The 17,176-nt window shown below is 39.9% G+C and overlaps 1 protein-coding gene across 2 annotated transcripts; it reads left to right on the top strand.

Moving 5' to 3' along the window:
• Positions 1-297: 297 nt before the first annotated feature.
• PUF60_5 (Poly(U)-binding-splicing factor puf60) lies at positions 298-14,747 on the top strand (the record flags this gene model as incomplete). 2 transcript variants are annotated; one of them, XM_051216235.1, is made up of 6 exons in its annotated part: positions 298-570; positions 8,669-9,353; positions 9,392-9,644; positions 9,724-9,898; positions 10,684-10,867; positions 14,400-14,747. In XM_051216235.1, 6 exons carry the CDS (start codon positions 552-554, stop codon positions 14,686-14,688), a joined length of 1,605 nt encoding a protein of 534 aa, XP_051073767.1. The 2 variants fall into 2 exon arrangements, with proteins under 2 accessions (XP_051073767.1, XP_012795619.2); XM_012940165.3 differs by having other exon boundaries at positions 298-460; positions 14,400-14,688.
• Between the last annotated feature and the right edge of the window lie 2,429 nt (positions 14,748-17,176).

The raw sequence follows: 17,176 nt of genomic DNA, 5'->3' as shown, positions 1-17,176 counted from the left end.
AATGTTTAAGACTTATGGAACTATTTATTTTGGGGATTTATTTACCGCTACATTGTCAATTGAGGGAGATCATTAATATGAGGCTAAAAGAACAAAGGAGCAATAATCGATCGAACGGCATCGGGTAGTGAGTTTTTTCACATGCAGGGAAAGATGACTAAAGGGCTGCCAAGCTGTATATTTGGTAAATGGAAGAACGGTAGCGTGAGTATGGTGGGCGCCAAGAAATATCATAATCTTGACCATGATAATAATTCCATTAAAATAGTGAAATCAATATAAATTACTAAAAAGCTGATGAAATGGGTTTCTGCTGATTATGATAAACTGAGCCGTAGTACAACGCTACTAATATACAATACTGACATTTTCGATGTTCGTTGTTTGAAGGCCGTCCTTCATTTGGCGGTCTTTAGTCCGTTCTGGTTGGCGGTCTATTTAGGCAGGTCCCTAGTTGTCTGTTTTGCACTGTGTTACTCTCTGGTTACTGCTTATGTTTTAAAAGTGTCCACTTTTCTGTGATATAGAATTCCTTAGACGACAGGGACCAAATGGAAACTCAATTAATGTGTGAGAATATTAATATTCATCTACAGATCCTTCCAAGTATATCAGATCCACTTAAATTCCTCTTCTGTCCATCGAATTGGGCACTAGTACAACAGTTCACCCTTCGCCCTTGTTCATATTTTCACTCTAGAAGTTGTGTTAGAAAGTTTGTACTTTGATAATAATATTAAGTATGATCAAAAGTCATTCGTTAACGTTCAAGTGATGCTGAATGGTGTTCTGAGATGTATAGACATCCAGAAAATTCAGGATTGGATGGTTCTATATTTTTAGTCTCAAGTGGGATTGTAGGTTTTCACGACTGATCATAAAGAAGTTATAACTAGTTACATGGGGTGGTTTGATAGCCTTCCCTAACTTTGCTATACTGAATTAGTAATCTGTTGACAGTCCAAACAATGTAGGACGCTAAGTTCCAAGAGTTTTTGGTTGACACAGTTTTTAAGTGGTAGTGTTAAGGTATGCACTCACCCAGTGAATCCTAACATGACTCGAGATTCGTCTTCGCTAATAAACGTCAGTCTGGAAATTTACTGAAAGATGCCACCAAATTAGCCATATCCTGGGATCAACATCATGATTGTTTGCGTTTTAATGATTGTACTACCACAGTATATATTATCTTCCCCGTTGAGATATTTGATACAGTAAGGATACCGGTAACAATAGTTACCGTATTACAACTTAACTATTAATAATCAGATAACTGATTATCTACAAACAATTATGTATTCATAAATGCAGAGGTCGTTTATCAGTTTATATAATCATGTACTTTAGGTGACTATCTCTGACTTTTTGACTGCCCAGTCCTAAACCCTTTAGATCCTCTATTTCTCCTCATCATTATGCCATTTTACGTGATATATTTCTTGTGTAGCGAATTTAATAAGTCACTCAGCAACAACGTAGAACTTCGTGCGCACGTACATCAGTTCAAGTTGCCATACCAAATTAGCACAGAGATACAATTGTCCATCCAAACCTCATAGTGGTAGGGGTAGTAAAAGTATAAGTAGTAATCGGAAAGATTAGGGTTTGAAGATGTTATTCAAGGAGTATAATCCAGTGAAATAAATTTGGCAAAAGAGAAACAGGGCATGAAGAATCCAGAAGATTAGGATTTGGAAGAACACAAATGCCCTGGTATGGCCGAGAGTGAGGTGGGCCTGCCCTCTCGAAATGCTCTCACACGGCCACGCGTATACAGCCTCTGCCAGAGAAGTCCTACTCACTGCCTCGTGGCGGAGGTGTTGTTTACGGAAACGAAAAACGAATGTCCAGTATCCTGCGGGAACAAATGGCGTGTGAACCAATCGTTGGTCACCGGCTACCATGGGACTGCATCTCCTCACGATGCTCCACTGCCTTGTGAGTCAGACCTTTAGGTCAAAAGCTCGGGGTGTGGCTCCTTAAGAAAACCACCTGCTTCGGTCTGGGTACCCGGGCGGTATCACAGCCCACACACAAATATGATGAAATGTCGATATTTATGGAAAGTGCTTGTCTTGCTTTGATTAACAATCAAACGATTCACATTATTATTATTATTATTATTATTATTATTATTATTATTATTATTGTCATTTATTTACTCTCTTTTATTCCCACTCTGTGTATCCTTAATTTTCGGTTTATACAGCAGCTCGCCTATGGTGGAAACTTGGTTCTATCTAAGCGTCCTCGAGTCACTGACTGGTTAAAAACTGTATGCTACCACCGAATACGAATACTGAAGCAATTTTTCTGAAACCACGTGCAACATTTAAATTGACTGCCTTCAACGTTCGCACACTTATGCAGGTCAGACAACAGATAGGGCTAACTATGTCTTTGGAAAGTCTTAATATTGACGTTTGTTGTCTATCCCAGACCCGTATTCAAGACTAGTGAAATACTACAAATTCGATCTCCATCTGTCGCTTCGAAAAGCTTGTTTTACGTGCTTTTATCCGGGGACCCTGTGGCATCCTCGTCTGGTCTTGCTGGCGTTGGTGTCGCACAAAGCGCTAGAGCTGAGGCAGCACTAATCGATCGGATCCCCAATGACAGTCGGTTATGTTCTGTTGGATTAAAAAGTTCAATCAAAGTGAGAAATCGGCGTGAGAAACGATATCTTTTCGTCATCTCCGTCTATGCCCTAACAAATTGCAGCCCGGATGCAATCAAGGATGAGTTTTACCACCAGTTATCTGTTCTTCTCCAGAAAGTGCGTTCAACAGATATTGTAGTACTAGCCGGAGACTTGAATGCTCAGGTCAGGCGTCTAGGCACAGAACAGAGTCGTTAAGGTGGCCAATGGGACCATCTACTGCAACTGTGCACAGACCACAACCTGTTTCTGGCTAACACTAACTTACGGCACAGTCATCGCCAATGTGCCACCTGGCGTCCTCCCTCTGCATCTCAAGCCTGGACTCAGATTGATCAAATCGCGATCAGCTACCGCTGGAGTGGTTGTGTACAAGACTGCCGCTCCTTTTGGAGTACCTATCTGGACTCTGATCATACACTGGTCTGCGCCGATCTTACCTTACTTTTCAGTGGCCAACGAAGTGACCGCCACCAAAGGATCGATGTCAACAAGTTGGTTACAACCTCTGTTGCAAATAAGTATCGAACCGAGCTAGCTTCTAGGTTAGCTACCATTCCACCGAAAAGTATGGATAAGCATTGGTTGCAACTTCATGACGCCCTGAAAATGGTGAGTCAAGTCACTTGTGGGTTCGCGAAACGTCCCGCTTATAAGCACTGGGTTTCTTCAGGTTCCTTACAACTCATTGAAGCCCGTCGGTCTACTCCGGGTGACCGTGAGTTTGACCACAAACGAAGGATGTTACGTAATGAAATTGAGAAAGGCTTGTGTAAGGACCGAGAAGCCTGGTGGTCGGAGCGTCCTAATGAGCTGGAAGCAGCAGCTGCGTCTGGTAACTACCGGAAGCTCTTCCAACTCATCCGATCCACTGTCAGCAAGAAGTCTGGTGTGAGCGAAACAATTTGCGAGGATGACGGGATGCCAATCACTAACATCGACGTCTTGAACGATGGGCAGAATTCTTCGAAGGGCAGTTCAACTGGCCTGCTGCTCCGGCAACATCGGTCGGACTGTCCTGCCCTCCATGGCCGATGACGACTGATCCACCAAACGAGGAGGAAGTCCGCAAGGAACTCCAACTCTTGAAGCGTTACAAATCACCTGGCCCAGATGACTTACCTCCGGCCCTTTTTAAAGATGGTGGTGACTTGTTGACTAAGGAATTGACGACGTTGTTTACAAAGGTTTGGGAACTAGAGAGTGTACCAACGTCATTGAATGAGTCGATAGTTGTCCCTATCTTTAAAAAGGGTTCACGTCGTTCCTGTAACAACTATCGGGGGATAAGTCTACTTCCGATTGCGTCCAAGCTATTGCCTTCCGTCATACTTCGTAGGTTGTTCAAAACTCGAGAAAGATTGACTCGCGAGAAGCAGGCTGGTTTTCGTTCTGGTCGAGGATGTATTGATCATATCTTCACCCTCCGCCAAATGTTAGAACACCGCCATACTTATCACAGGCCAATAATCGTAGTGTTTCTTGGCATTAAGGCTGCCTTCGATTCGTTGGATAGGACTGTTCTCTGGGATTGTCTGTTGAAGAAGGGTGTGCCTGAGAAGTTTATTAACATCCTAAAGGTCCTATATACAAACACCTCAGGCAGAGCGAGGGCATACAACCACCTCTCTCCATTGTTCCATTCGAGTAGTGGGGTTAGACAGGGTTGCCCAATCTCACCATTCCTCTTCAACTTTGCCATCGATGACATTCTGGAAACAGCTCTGATGGATGTAAGTAATGGTGGTGTGGATCTGTTGCCTGGAGAAAGACTTCTCGACCTTGAGTATGCGGACGATATTGTCTTACTGTGCGATAATGCCCAAGCCATGCAATCCACACTTAATCAGTTGGCAATCAGTGTCCGTAAGTATGGTATGTACCTTGCACCTTCGAAGTGCAAAGTACTTCTACAAGACTGGAAGGATTCTAATCCTGTGCTCACCTTGGATGGTGAGCAGATAAAAGTAGTCGAGATGTTCGTGTACCTGGGTAGCTGCATAAGTGCTGGTGGCGGCGTGAGTGATGAGATCAATTCACGTATAGTGAAAGCCAGAGTGACTTATGCCAATCTGGGCCATCTTTGGTGCCTTCGTGATGTTAGTCTGGCTGCAAACGGTCGGATTTACAACGCGTCGGTGAGAGCAGTTTTGCTGTATGCTTGTGAAACCTGGCCTCTCCAAGTTGACGGTGTTAGTCGACTCTCTGTGTTTGATCATCGTTGTCTCCGAAGGATTGCTGACATCCAGTGGCAACACCATGTTAGTAATGCAGAGGTTCGGCATCGTGTGTTCGAGCACAGAGACGATAATGCAATTGGTGTCACCATCTTAAAACATTGACTTCGGTGGCTTGGACATGTTCTACGAATGTCGTCCCAGAGAATTCCACGTCGTGCATTATTTGCGGACGCTGGGACTGGTTGGAAGAAGCGGAGAGGTGGTCAGTGAATGACATGGTGTCGTGGTATGAAAGAAAGCTGCAAGGGACTGGCTTCTGTTGATCCTTCACGACTCCCTGACTGGGTTCCGAGATATGGTGCTACACAGTGGCTAGAGACGTTATCAGATATGGCTCAGAATAGAAGCCAGTGGCGATCCTGCTGTAACCTTCTTTTACTTTCTTCATAAAAATGGTCGTTTCTTCCTTGACTGAAAGATTTCTTCTGATTGTACCTTTCCGTTTCCCCCATTATTATTATTATTATTATTATTATTATTATTATTATTATTATTTATTATTACACTACCTTACACAAATCTGTTCGTTATTGTTCTTTTTTTACGCTCCTTACATTCTTTTTTTCTCTTCGAACTCTCATTGTTTCGTGTGGCGCATACATATTTGGTGCCCTCTTGTACCAATATTTGTGTTCAAATAAATAAATAAATAAACACAAAGAGTGGATGCGCCTGCGTCATTGCAAACGATTTTGAGCTATGTCATTCAAGGTCTCTAACCATCGGTTGCTATCGTCTCGCGGATCCCAACCAGGTAGCCTACACCTACCAACATGGGTCAGTTCACTTGTCAGTGACTTCATGGATTTGTGCCATGTTTTGGTCTGGCCGCCCCTAGCTTTCCTCCAACCTACTCCTACACCATAAATTACCGCACGTCGAGGCATTCGGTGGTTGGGCATACGTAACACGTGTCACAACCATCTCAACTGATGAAGTTTCACCACTTCATCAATCGATTTGCCATTCTTACCTAGTACCCGTTTCCTAACAACTGAATTGCTTACTCAATGGTCCCAGGATATACGAACAATGTTTCGAAGACACCTATGATCAAATACTAGTAACCTACGAATAACCTCTACTTTTACTGGCCATGTTTCACTGCCATAAAGTAAGACGGGACGAACTGTTGCGTAATAAACCCGTCCTTTGGTTGGTAGACGGATATCTTGCCCACGCCATAAATGACGCAAGTTGGCAAAAGCTAGTCGAACCTTTTGTATCCGTGCTGAGATCTCGCCACACACTAGACCGCAAGGGCTGATGAGACTCCCAAGATAAGTGAATCGGTCGACAAGCTCAATTATTTCACTCCCTATCATTAGTTCAGGTGCCGATGCAACCCAATCCTGAAGCAACATTTTGCAATTCGAGAGGGTTAATCGCATCCTGAACACGCTTGCATTGTTGCTTACAGTAGTCCGAAGATTGAATTTTATCATCGTCTTCACCAAATAAAACTGTCGTCGGCATATTCTAAGTCAACAAGTGAACCTCCCGGTAGAAGTTTAACTCCTGGAAATCTAGACGAGGAAAGTATTATCTCTAAAAGCACGTTAGCGACAAAGTTAAACAAGAATGGAGAGAGTGGGCATCCCTGACGAACACCACTTGAGGTAATCAATTCTGATGACAGTTCGCCACAAGCTCTCACTCGACCAGTTGTGTTCAAGTAGAGAGCATTTACAAGGTTAATGTACTTCTTTGGTACTCCTTTCAATGACAAACACTGCCATAGAACATCGCGATCAACAGAGTCAAATGCCGCCTTAAGGTCGAGAAATACTACGATTGTGGGGCGTCTGAATGTGTGTCTGTGTTCTAGAACCTGACGTAGTGTGAATATCTGATCTATACAACGACGTCCAGGTCGAAAACCAGCCTGGTTTTCTCTAGTCTGTTTTTCACGAGCTTTGGTTAGGCGTCGAAGTATTATTGAAGCTAATATTTTAGACACTATATTAGTCAATCTGATTCCTCTGTGATTGTCACAAGAGGACTTTTGTCCTTTCTTATAGACTGGCACAATCAGTGATTGAGACCAGTTAGATGGGATTACGTCCAGTTCCCAGATTCTACCTAAGACCTCAGTCAATCTCACTGCCAATGCTGAACCGCCATCCTTAAAAATCTCAGGAGTAAACATGTCAGGGCCTGCTGTTCTCTCGCTTCGGATATCCTACAGCTTTTTCAACTTCGTAAAGAGTTGGGGGACTTATACGAACTTTCCATTCAGGTAGACTGGAGATCGTGAGAAACCGAAATGTGGATGAAGGCCAGTTAAACTGATCTCTAAAATTTTCTGCCCATTGATCCAATCTCCTGAATCGTGTAGTCGTAGCTTGCTCGGTTCAATTTTACTTGACTAAATTACAAGCAAATTCTGTTCTTTAATTTAAAGCATTTACACAAACCGTCTATAGTCACCAACAATCGGCCTCCATCTAGCTGAAGACCACTTTTGTCTGTTCTTTGTACTCAATGCATTTACTGGAAATGATAAGACCTCTAAATTTTTGTTCTGCCTACGTGTTTATATATTTGTTTGTCTACTTCAATCCGAAATATTTGTACAGACTCATGAATGCTTTTTGTTGCCACAGTATTCACACCTAGTGAAAAGTATGTTTATACATAGTCTTCCTGTTTTCTTCCCATTCACATCTTAATACTTCTCAAAAGTTATCATTTGACTAGTAATATACATGGGAACATGTTTTGTTCTGTGACAGTTTAGCTTTAACAAGATTTGCTTTTTATATGGGTACAGGTTGTTGTTCGCAATTACAATTCAACCGTTATTTTCTCAATTATGGGGCCAGTTTTATTTTATAAAGCGTCTTTGCAAATATTTTGTTAGTCATGTTTTAATTCACTTAATTTTTCTTAAAAACATTTGACATCTTCGTATATTGTTCAAATATTGACACGAATCTAAGTTCCTCCCAAAGATTAGCAGGATTTGGAATCAAGATTTGTCTAGGTAAAATGTAGACCACACCTCAGGTCATAAAGAAATAGTTATATACATAAGTAACACTTAAGTTATGAAGCTTTGATTTAATAAGCTATTCGCTCTACCACTAGCAATCATTGAATCATGAGTCATAGACGCAAATGCCCTGGTACGGCCGAGGGTGGGGAGAATCATCTCTCCCTCGCGGAACACTCTCACATGGCTACCTGTATACAGCCACTACCAGAAATGTCCTACTCACTACCTTCTTGCAGTGGGGGTGTTGTATACGAGTTGATCGGTACAGAGGAGTTGGAAAACCCTGACTCCAAACTAGTGCTGCACATGGGCTTCAGGATATTGAGAGAACAAATAGCGTATAACCCTATTTTTGGTCACCGGCTACCATGGGACTGCATCTCTATACTTTACGTTGCTCCACTGCCTTGTGTATTAGACCTTTAGACCAAAAACTTGGATAGTGGCCTCCTAATAAAACCACCTGCTGCGGTTTGGGTGCACGGACAGTATCCGAGCGCTCACACAAGTGGAATGATTTATGTGGAGCATATTTATTTGGTGCCTCCTTGTACCAATGTTCATGCTTATAGACCCAGGTCACGGAATGATTTCACTAAGTTATATCCTATTGCTGAAGTTGTAAATTTTTACTAATAAATTGGTTTGTGACCTGTTTAACTACCATATTGGGTGTTGTTACTAAAACTGTAGTGCTAACTAAAGTAAGTGTGCTATTTAGTGCGTATTTATTTTCCCTAACTTGTCCTTTTCCTTCTGACCTTTTAGTTCTTACTTTCTCCTATATGATGTTCGTGTTGAATAATGGGAGTTCACTTCCCCCATTGAATCTTATAACCATGGCTACTGTAATCGAAGCAAATGGGCCAGTTTACAATGGACCTGGAGCCAGCAAACCTAGCTCCCCATTTGTACTCTGTAATCTTGAGTTATCTCAGCGTGCTGCTGTAGAAAAGGCCAAAAAGTATGCAATGGAACAAAGTATACGTTCGGTGCTTTTGCGTCAAACTCAGTCACAGCAGTCTCTTCAACTAAATAATATAAAAAAGAATCAAACTGTTGCACTTCTGAATCGGGTTTACGTTGGTTCAATAGCATATGATGTAAAGGAAGACAGTCTAAAACAAGTGTTTTCACCGTTTGGTCCTATTAAGTCTGTGAATTTAAGTTGGGATCCTTCTACACAAAAGCATAAAGGGTTCGCATTTCTTGAGTTTGAATACCCCGAAGCTGCACAATTAGCTATTGACCAAATGAACGGTACTAGCTTTGGTGGGAGGCAGTTAAAAGTCGGTAGACCAAGTAACCTAACAAACGCCGAACCTGTCATAAATGAGCTAGTTAATGAGCACAATCTTCATAACCGCATTTACGTTGCTGGCATACACTTAGATCTCACTGAAGATGATGTTTCTTTAGTATTTGAAGCTTTTGGGAAAATAGTGTTTTGCAAGTATGTTTCTGCAAATATACACAACCATTTGTTTCTAGGCTTCAACCTGATCCAACTAGACCGATGCGCCATAGAGGTTTTGGTTACATAGAATATGAATCCACTCAGAGTGCAGCTGATGCTGTTGGTAGCATGAATCAGTTCAATCTTGGTGGACAGCTTTTGAGAGTATGCAAAGCTATCTCACCCCCCGATGGTATTTCAAGTGCCAGTTCTTCTAATCTCCCACCAGCGGCAGCAGTGGCTGCGGCTTCGGCCACTGCTAAAGTTCTATCAATGGAAACAGAGCAGGTAATTATTGACATCATAGCTAGTTCATCTTCTTAGTTGGTTAGTATGTATTTTAAAGGCCTATTTTTTCTTATTATAGCTCCCTGTGAATTCTTATTCAAAGCAACCCGAAGTGGCTCATCCTGTAGTACTGAATACTCTGTCCTCCACAACAACACAGTCTACCAATCTTACCAACAGCTCTTTACCTACATGTTCTCCCACAACAGTCCCAACTACTGGTCAACCAACACTTGATCAGCCCTCATTAAGTGGTAAATCTATAATTTCTCACTTTATCCCAGCTAAATAATTTTGATGTCAGTCTCTATGTGTTTGCTAGTTTAATCTGCTAATTTGTGAATATTCCGCAAGTTTTCTCAGGTCCAATAATAATAATGTTACTGACACTTTACTGTATGTACCTAAACGACCAGTAGTCTACGTAATATTCTAATCTACCCCCAAAACTACTAATTAAAACTCAATGAATTCTAGGCACGTACATCGTACTATTCTGCACCATTCTTATGTGATTATGTATTATAAAATACAAGACTATTGTGCACCAAAAGTAAATACTTATATATTCACTTTTATGCCTCTCATACTCTGGATTATCCCTCAAACTGGCAACTAATACCCTTTAAGTTGAAAGTGATGGTTATTCAGCATTCTGAATATATCGTTTAGTTACAATTTTATTCTTGTGCCTGAGAAGACATATATGGGTAAAGTCAAAAATGCTAATAACAGACTTAAAGCACTAAACCTTGAAATGTTCTTCTTGTTTGCAATTGTAATCTGACGCTTTACACGTGAATAATGTTTAATTCTGATTTATTTGGTCATAAATATGCTTCAGAAATTTAAATTCTATATATTCGTTCTACAGAATTCCGTTTCAATTTTTTAGGTAGAATAGTTTCTTCGTGTCCCCTCATAATAGTACTATGTTTTATGTATGGTTTTATTATGATATTAATGTTCATTAGATTAACTATTGATACTCAAACTTAGTAACTCGATCTTTTACTCACGTTTTAAAATTTTTTAACAGCTGACTTTAATGCAACATTCACACATGTGAATAATTACAATGAGAATTCTAATGCTGTTGCTGTAGGGACTTGGCAACCTGAGGTGCCTGGGCAATATTCACATGCCCAACCCTCCTCTGGATCTCCAAGTAGCTTCACATCTCATTCTGCTTCCTCCGGAAATCCAAACTTTTTCTCAGGCGGGTAAGTATGAGCATTTTGAAATATACATCAATTTCTTGTTTAAAAACTAGGTATAGTATCACTTTATATGTTTGTTAAGTTCGTTTTCCTCTCTGCTAATTTTTTCCAACCATTACTGCTATCTTGACGTAGTGGTCGAGCCTGCCTATCATGATGAACCAATAGGGCGCCACTAGCTGGGACAATCGTTCCTCAAGGTCCTACCATGCCAGACAGGTCGGTTGAAGAACGGTAAGATTGAAAGCAGAAAACCCAAGATCCTAGGGCGAAGTCATACTGCTGCACATGAAACAGGCTTTTTAAGGCGACAGATGAAGAGCGAGTTTGTAGTGCTTCACTAGTGTCTCGGATATAGTTCTCATACAGACTATGGACATCGATGTTGAAACTTTCTAAAGGCTTTATATATTTTCTGATCTGCATTAGTGTGCGACGTTAAAGGAGGCCAGTTTGAATGGCACATGTGGTTTCAGAAAAGCTGGTTCAGAATTCGTATTTGATGGCAGCGTTCAACTTTCGACTGGTCTGTGACTTGATATTGTTTAGATAGGACAGGATTTCCACCATAGGCGAGCTGTTGTATTAGTTGAAAAATAAAAGAATACACAAAGGGGAATAAAAGCGAATAGACAAGTGACGCAATGTAAAATATAAACGAATGTTATCAAATAGTTGTGAATACAATTTTCGTGAGTGAGAATAATTTCTCCACTTGTAGTCATTTAAATTCTGTGAGGGTTAGGATACTACGTGAGTGCCCGAACTAAGCGGAGTAGTTATCTTAGGAAGCTACCTCCCGAGTCTTGACCTATAGGTCTAATAATGCAGTGGAGCAACGTTATGAGATACGGCCTCGTGGTAACCGGTAACCAAGATTAGGTTCACGCGTCACTTGCTTCTTTAAGATCCTGGAGTCCATGTACACTATTGGTTCGGAACCAAGGTTTTCTAATTCTCCTAGGTGGATCCTCTGTAGCAAGAATTGTATATAGTAGTAAACCAACATTATTAATGAGAAATAAGTTTTGATACCATAAAGTCCAAAATTTTGGTTCGGGTTTGCAGCTGCTGTATGTGATCAATTTTTCATCGTCCAGAAATTATACACTTCAGTGATTTTCCGTTGTGAAGCATCCATTGACTCAGGCTTTTGAAATAATCTTTTCAGTCATTCTAATTATTCATTATCATATTTGTGGAGGACGATAATAGCTGTCACAGTCCAATGATTGTTCGGTCAAACCCTCCTCACGTAATACCCAAACTTTAAATCGCTGTTCAGTTGTTTTATGCATTCACAGAGGTGCAGATGTTTTAATCAGAGTTGTGGACCTATTGTAAACAAGGTGATCCTCATCTTCTAATTGTGATTAAAAAGTAATATGGTCATTGTGTTCACCGTCAATAGTCTTCCCTTTTATGTCTTCCAATCAGCCCAGGCATAAATAATGTTGAATTAGTTGCAGGATACAACCATTATTAGTTTCGTCAGATTAAAGTCCCAGAAAAACCCTATTTCCCTCTTGCTTTTGGCTCCAGTTTTCTCATATACCATCCGTTATGATGAATGGATCTGCACCATATTTCTTATCAAAAGCTAAGCATCTAGGTACTGCTGATTGTTCTGGTCGTCCTAACCGGTCATTAAATCTACTGGCATTGGTCCTTTCCTACTTCAATAAAGTGATTCAGTCAAGCAATGTACATCCCAATTATCAGTTGGGATTTAATGTGAGAAGTACCTTTTTCGTTTTTGAACTTAATATTATAGCCACACAAACATTCCTTCTCAGTCAGCAAATTTTAAACTTAGCTCGAATTCGTTATTATGAAATGTAAAACTAACCGTGTCAGGTATGAGTTACAGTTGGGGATCACCTCATAATTTAGAAGTCATGAGCTATACTGTGGTCACACCATTGATCTCATACGTAAAATTCCTTAGTCTTCCGTTTTATACGATCATGTTCCACAGCGCTTGTGTGGATCAGATCACTTTATTACGTAGTAAATTAGTTGTTTGATAGGTGTATCGATATTTCTTCGGTTCTTTGAATGTAGTAAATCGCTATTTATATTAAACTTTTGAAATCTCTAATGATGTGAAGAGTATCAAGTTTTAACAGTATCTTAATGACAAGTTAGTTACCACGTCTCATTTCTTGTTTCTAACAAAATATGTGTAATAGAACCATTGTTTAATTGTTATTAGTGTCAGTTGTGTAACTAACCTAATTTGTTGACATGGCAGTGATCTGTCATTGGAATGGTTAGCAAACAGATTGTCAATGTTGTCTCATCAACTGCTAAAATCTCTGATAGTTACAGTTTTCTCCATAAGGATTATATCTCCAAGGAATTCATGGAAATCTATGTTCCGGTAGCATATCTTGTTTTGGATTTATTATCCATGACATGTAGAACTATGGGGTAGACTCAGCTTATGGAGTCATGATTATATTTTTTAGAATTCTTTCTAGATTATCATCTAAATAATTTGTCTAATTTTCTGTTTTTATATCACCCCCCAAGGGTGAAAAATGTCCTGGATTAGGAATGTTTTTTGATCATACCATATTGGTGTACTGTTCGCTGAAAAATCTGATAACTCATTTAGGTAGATTATACTAATTATGTCTATTATAGCATTCTTATTGTGAGGTGTTTTAATACACTCAAATATTATGACTTCACATCTGCAGTATAGCCTCTGCCAGGGAAGTCCTACTCACTGCCTTCTCGAACCAGGGGTGTTGTTTACGAAATTGAGGACGAAAAGCGAATGTCCAATAGGAGCTTTAACCGGGTTGGTGGACATGGAGAGTCCACCTAGGAGAGTTGGAAACCCTGATTCCAAACCAATGGTGTACATGGGCTCCAGTACCCTGAGGGAACAAATGGCGTATGAACCAACCGTTGGTCACCGGCCATCATGGGACTGCATCTCTTTACGATGCTCCACCGCCTTGTGGATCAGAACTTTAGGTCAAAGGCTCCGGGTGTGGCCCCCTAAGAAAACCACCTGCTCCGGTTCGGATACCCGGGCAGTATCACAGCCCTCACACAGATCAAATGAGATTTGTGTGGCGCATATGTATTTGGTGTCTCCTTGTACCAATATCTATGTGTTAAAATAAATAAATACAGTTTGATGCCAAGTACAGAATTGTAGGTTATACTAATTTTATCACGTACCTGATTGATAATCAGTGAAAGCAACACTAATAAAAGTCCCATGTTCGATTACGTAAGTGGCCTCATAATCATTTAAACGATTCGTAGGGCATATATGACACATAACTTCCAACATGAGATCTAGTGTTTTAACTGTATGGTTTTATTACAGTGAGCTGTGACCTAGTTGTAACCTGAATGCTTAATTTGTTGTATTAAGAAAGTTATTGCCTGAATATTCAACAAGAACTTGAGTCGTTAAGACTTAGATATGGGTGGGATTTTTTGTCTAATAATTATTTTCTAGTGTCTCTTGATTCCAAACAGTTGGTTTACCTTTTGGTATTTTTGTTTTCAGTGTTTTGATTTTACGTAATATGGTCGGTCCAGAAGATTGTGATGACGAACTGGAAGGAGAAGTGGCCGGAGAGTGTTCTAAATATGGATCGGTTGAAAAAGTGTTAATTCACCAAGGCAGTGCTCATGAGACAAATGAAGAATTCGTCAATATTTTTGTTGTATTTTCTGACCCATGTTCAGTACACAATGCTGCAAATGCATTAAATAAGCGCTACTTCGCTGGAAGACAAATAACTGCCGAGCCATATGATGTGGAAGCTTTTATGATGAATGACTTATCTCGTTAACTTTTTAGGTGTACCGTTTCTTCTAACAGCCTTGTTTCTTGTAAATACTAAATATAGACATGACTTTGATGTTATTTTCAGAGACTATCTGCAAGTACTTGTTTCAAAGTGTAATGGATTATGGTGTACCAATGTTTGTTAAACGAAGTTGAGCAGGCTAATTCCTCTACGCAATTCACACACAATCCAATTTATCTAGAAAAACTTAAGTAAAGCGTAGTTAGTAGCTTAGCCTAACTCTCAGTGTGCCAAAGATACTGTGGATGGATTTCAAGATAATCGTTAGAACAGTAAAAATTCTAATTCGAATATACAGTAAAATATGAATAGAGCAAAGAGGCATTTCTTTCCAACTAGTTTTTCTTCATAGCTCTGGATTTTAATATGTATAATTACAGTAATGATAATTAATGGAGTAGTGGTGTAATTATAATTTCACAGATGATTACGGAAATAATGTCGAATGACTGAGTAGTTGGAAAGGTGATTGACTAATCATTTGTAGAAGTCGAATACGTGTGGTTAACTTCCTAACTGTTGGTTGATAGCTCAACAAGTATATCTATGGGGACTTGACATTCTGACGTCGTCGGTCCCCGAGAACTACAACGAAGCCTCCAGAGGCCCTAAAGGAGCCGGAGAGTTCCAGCCAATCAGAACATAATGGAGCCTTCTAGAATATCGATGTGGCATGCTACTACTGGTCAGTAGCACAATATATCTCCTAGCGGATTGGCCAAAATATAATGTTGATTTAACAAATGCTAATATCTATAAATACCCGTGTTTTTCTGTACAAGAACGAACCTTTGGGGCAAAGTGCTTCTCGCATAAAAAATTGTCATAACTTGTGACACGTGTGCCCTGTTTATTGCATAACGTAACGATAACGCCAATTAGAGAGCAGTGAATTATCGACCGGACCAGTGACGCATAAAACCTGTATGGCCAGTCTAGAGTCCTTATTGGTCCTGCTTTCTGCCTAGCCCAGCCAGTTGAATCCAGAACACCAATCTCAGCCTCTGCAATATGAATCGCTTATTTCAAGCATGCTGGGTTTACATACCAACCAGACAGACCACAACTTAGCATAAAATAGAAAATAACATTAGTACAAGAATTAGCCAAATGTGGCTATGAATAGGCGAGGTAGTAATTAATAAACAGGGCATAATTCAAGAATGGTAGACCGTATAATAATAGTTCATAGATCGAAACAAAGCTTGTAATAAGAGGGACATGAATATGAACAGTTTAGTTATTTAACAATTATACGATAAAAATATGCACATATTATTTGTCCATAAATGGATCCCAGAAGTTGCCATTCTTTATTCTTATCGGGACATAACACAAACATTTTAACATAACGAAACTATGGATGAAGAACTACAAACATGCGTTCATGTTACTTATAAATACTCCCTAATATCTCTGACGTAAATCGGAGTTACGAGTAAGTGTTATGCTTGGGTTTCAAATAAGCTATAATTTCACCGCCTTTAATATGACCAGTGGCGTTTTTTTCTGTTGCTTATCATGTAAAGTGACAGTCCGCTTCTCTGGCATAACCAGTTATCTGTGATTCCATTAGAGAAAAAGCCGTTGCTTCATTCAGCATACTTCAGGTTTTATCCTGTTTACACGATTACGCAACATATTCCACATTATTGCCACTGTATATATCACTTGTTAGGTAACTAATAATCATACCAAAATAGTCAGTCGCACTTGCGAGTTTAACTTCCCAATCTGAATTACTAAGTTCATCATCTGAATTTACACAGCTGGTTAGTGAGATCAAACTTGTGATGGAAGATCAGACCGTGAAAAAGTCGTCCTATCTCCCGGAAATGGATGGGCTTCACTAATTGAAGTTCGTATGGCGAAAATCTAGATCCATGTTAATGAATCATCATAGTGTTGTTTTCCAAACTACACATTTCGACTGTGTGACTTTAGACCCTTTTAAACTGCAGATGTTCTCAACCTGAAGTTCCTGTAAGTTTCGGAGGAATGGATTTTTCTAAACTTCCTGTTCTAAAAAGCTACATGTAATTAAGCGTCGAAGAATTTCTGAAAATATTATTCCTCTAGCCTGTGTGAAACAGATCTTAATTTCACGATAAAGTAGAGCAGCACAAAATGCTTTTTGCCAAATATGTCTGTGCTTAGGTCTAATACCTGAATATGTTTTTACAACTAGGTGCTCACCGTAAATTACACAGCGGATGCGCCACGCACATCCTTTTTAAACTTCAGGTCATTAGACATACATCACATCTAACATACGCACTTTTTTCCAGTTTGTGGTTTCACAATATATGGCCTGTACTTTGAATAATCAGATCTAGATATGAGCTTTCTGTATTCTTCGCCTAATACCGTGTTCAAAAGTCCTAGAACCCATTACCCAACGTTAGACTGAATTTGAACGGTTTTCGAACCAATGCATTCTCAAGAACTCATCGCACAAGACTCCAAGCAT

This window comes from Schistosoma haematobium, chromosome 1, assembly GCF_000699445.3.
Source record: "Schistosoma haematobium chromosome 1, whole genome shotgun sequence".
Classification (NCBI taxonomy): Eukaryota; Metazoa; Platyhelminthes; class Trematoda; order Strigeidida; family Schistosomatidae; genus Schistosoma; species Schistosoma haematobium.
This window is presented reverse-complemented; position numbering and strand designations above follow the sequence as displayed.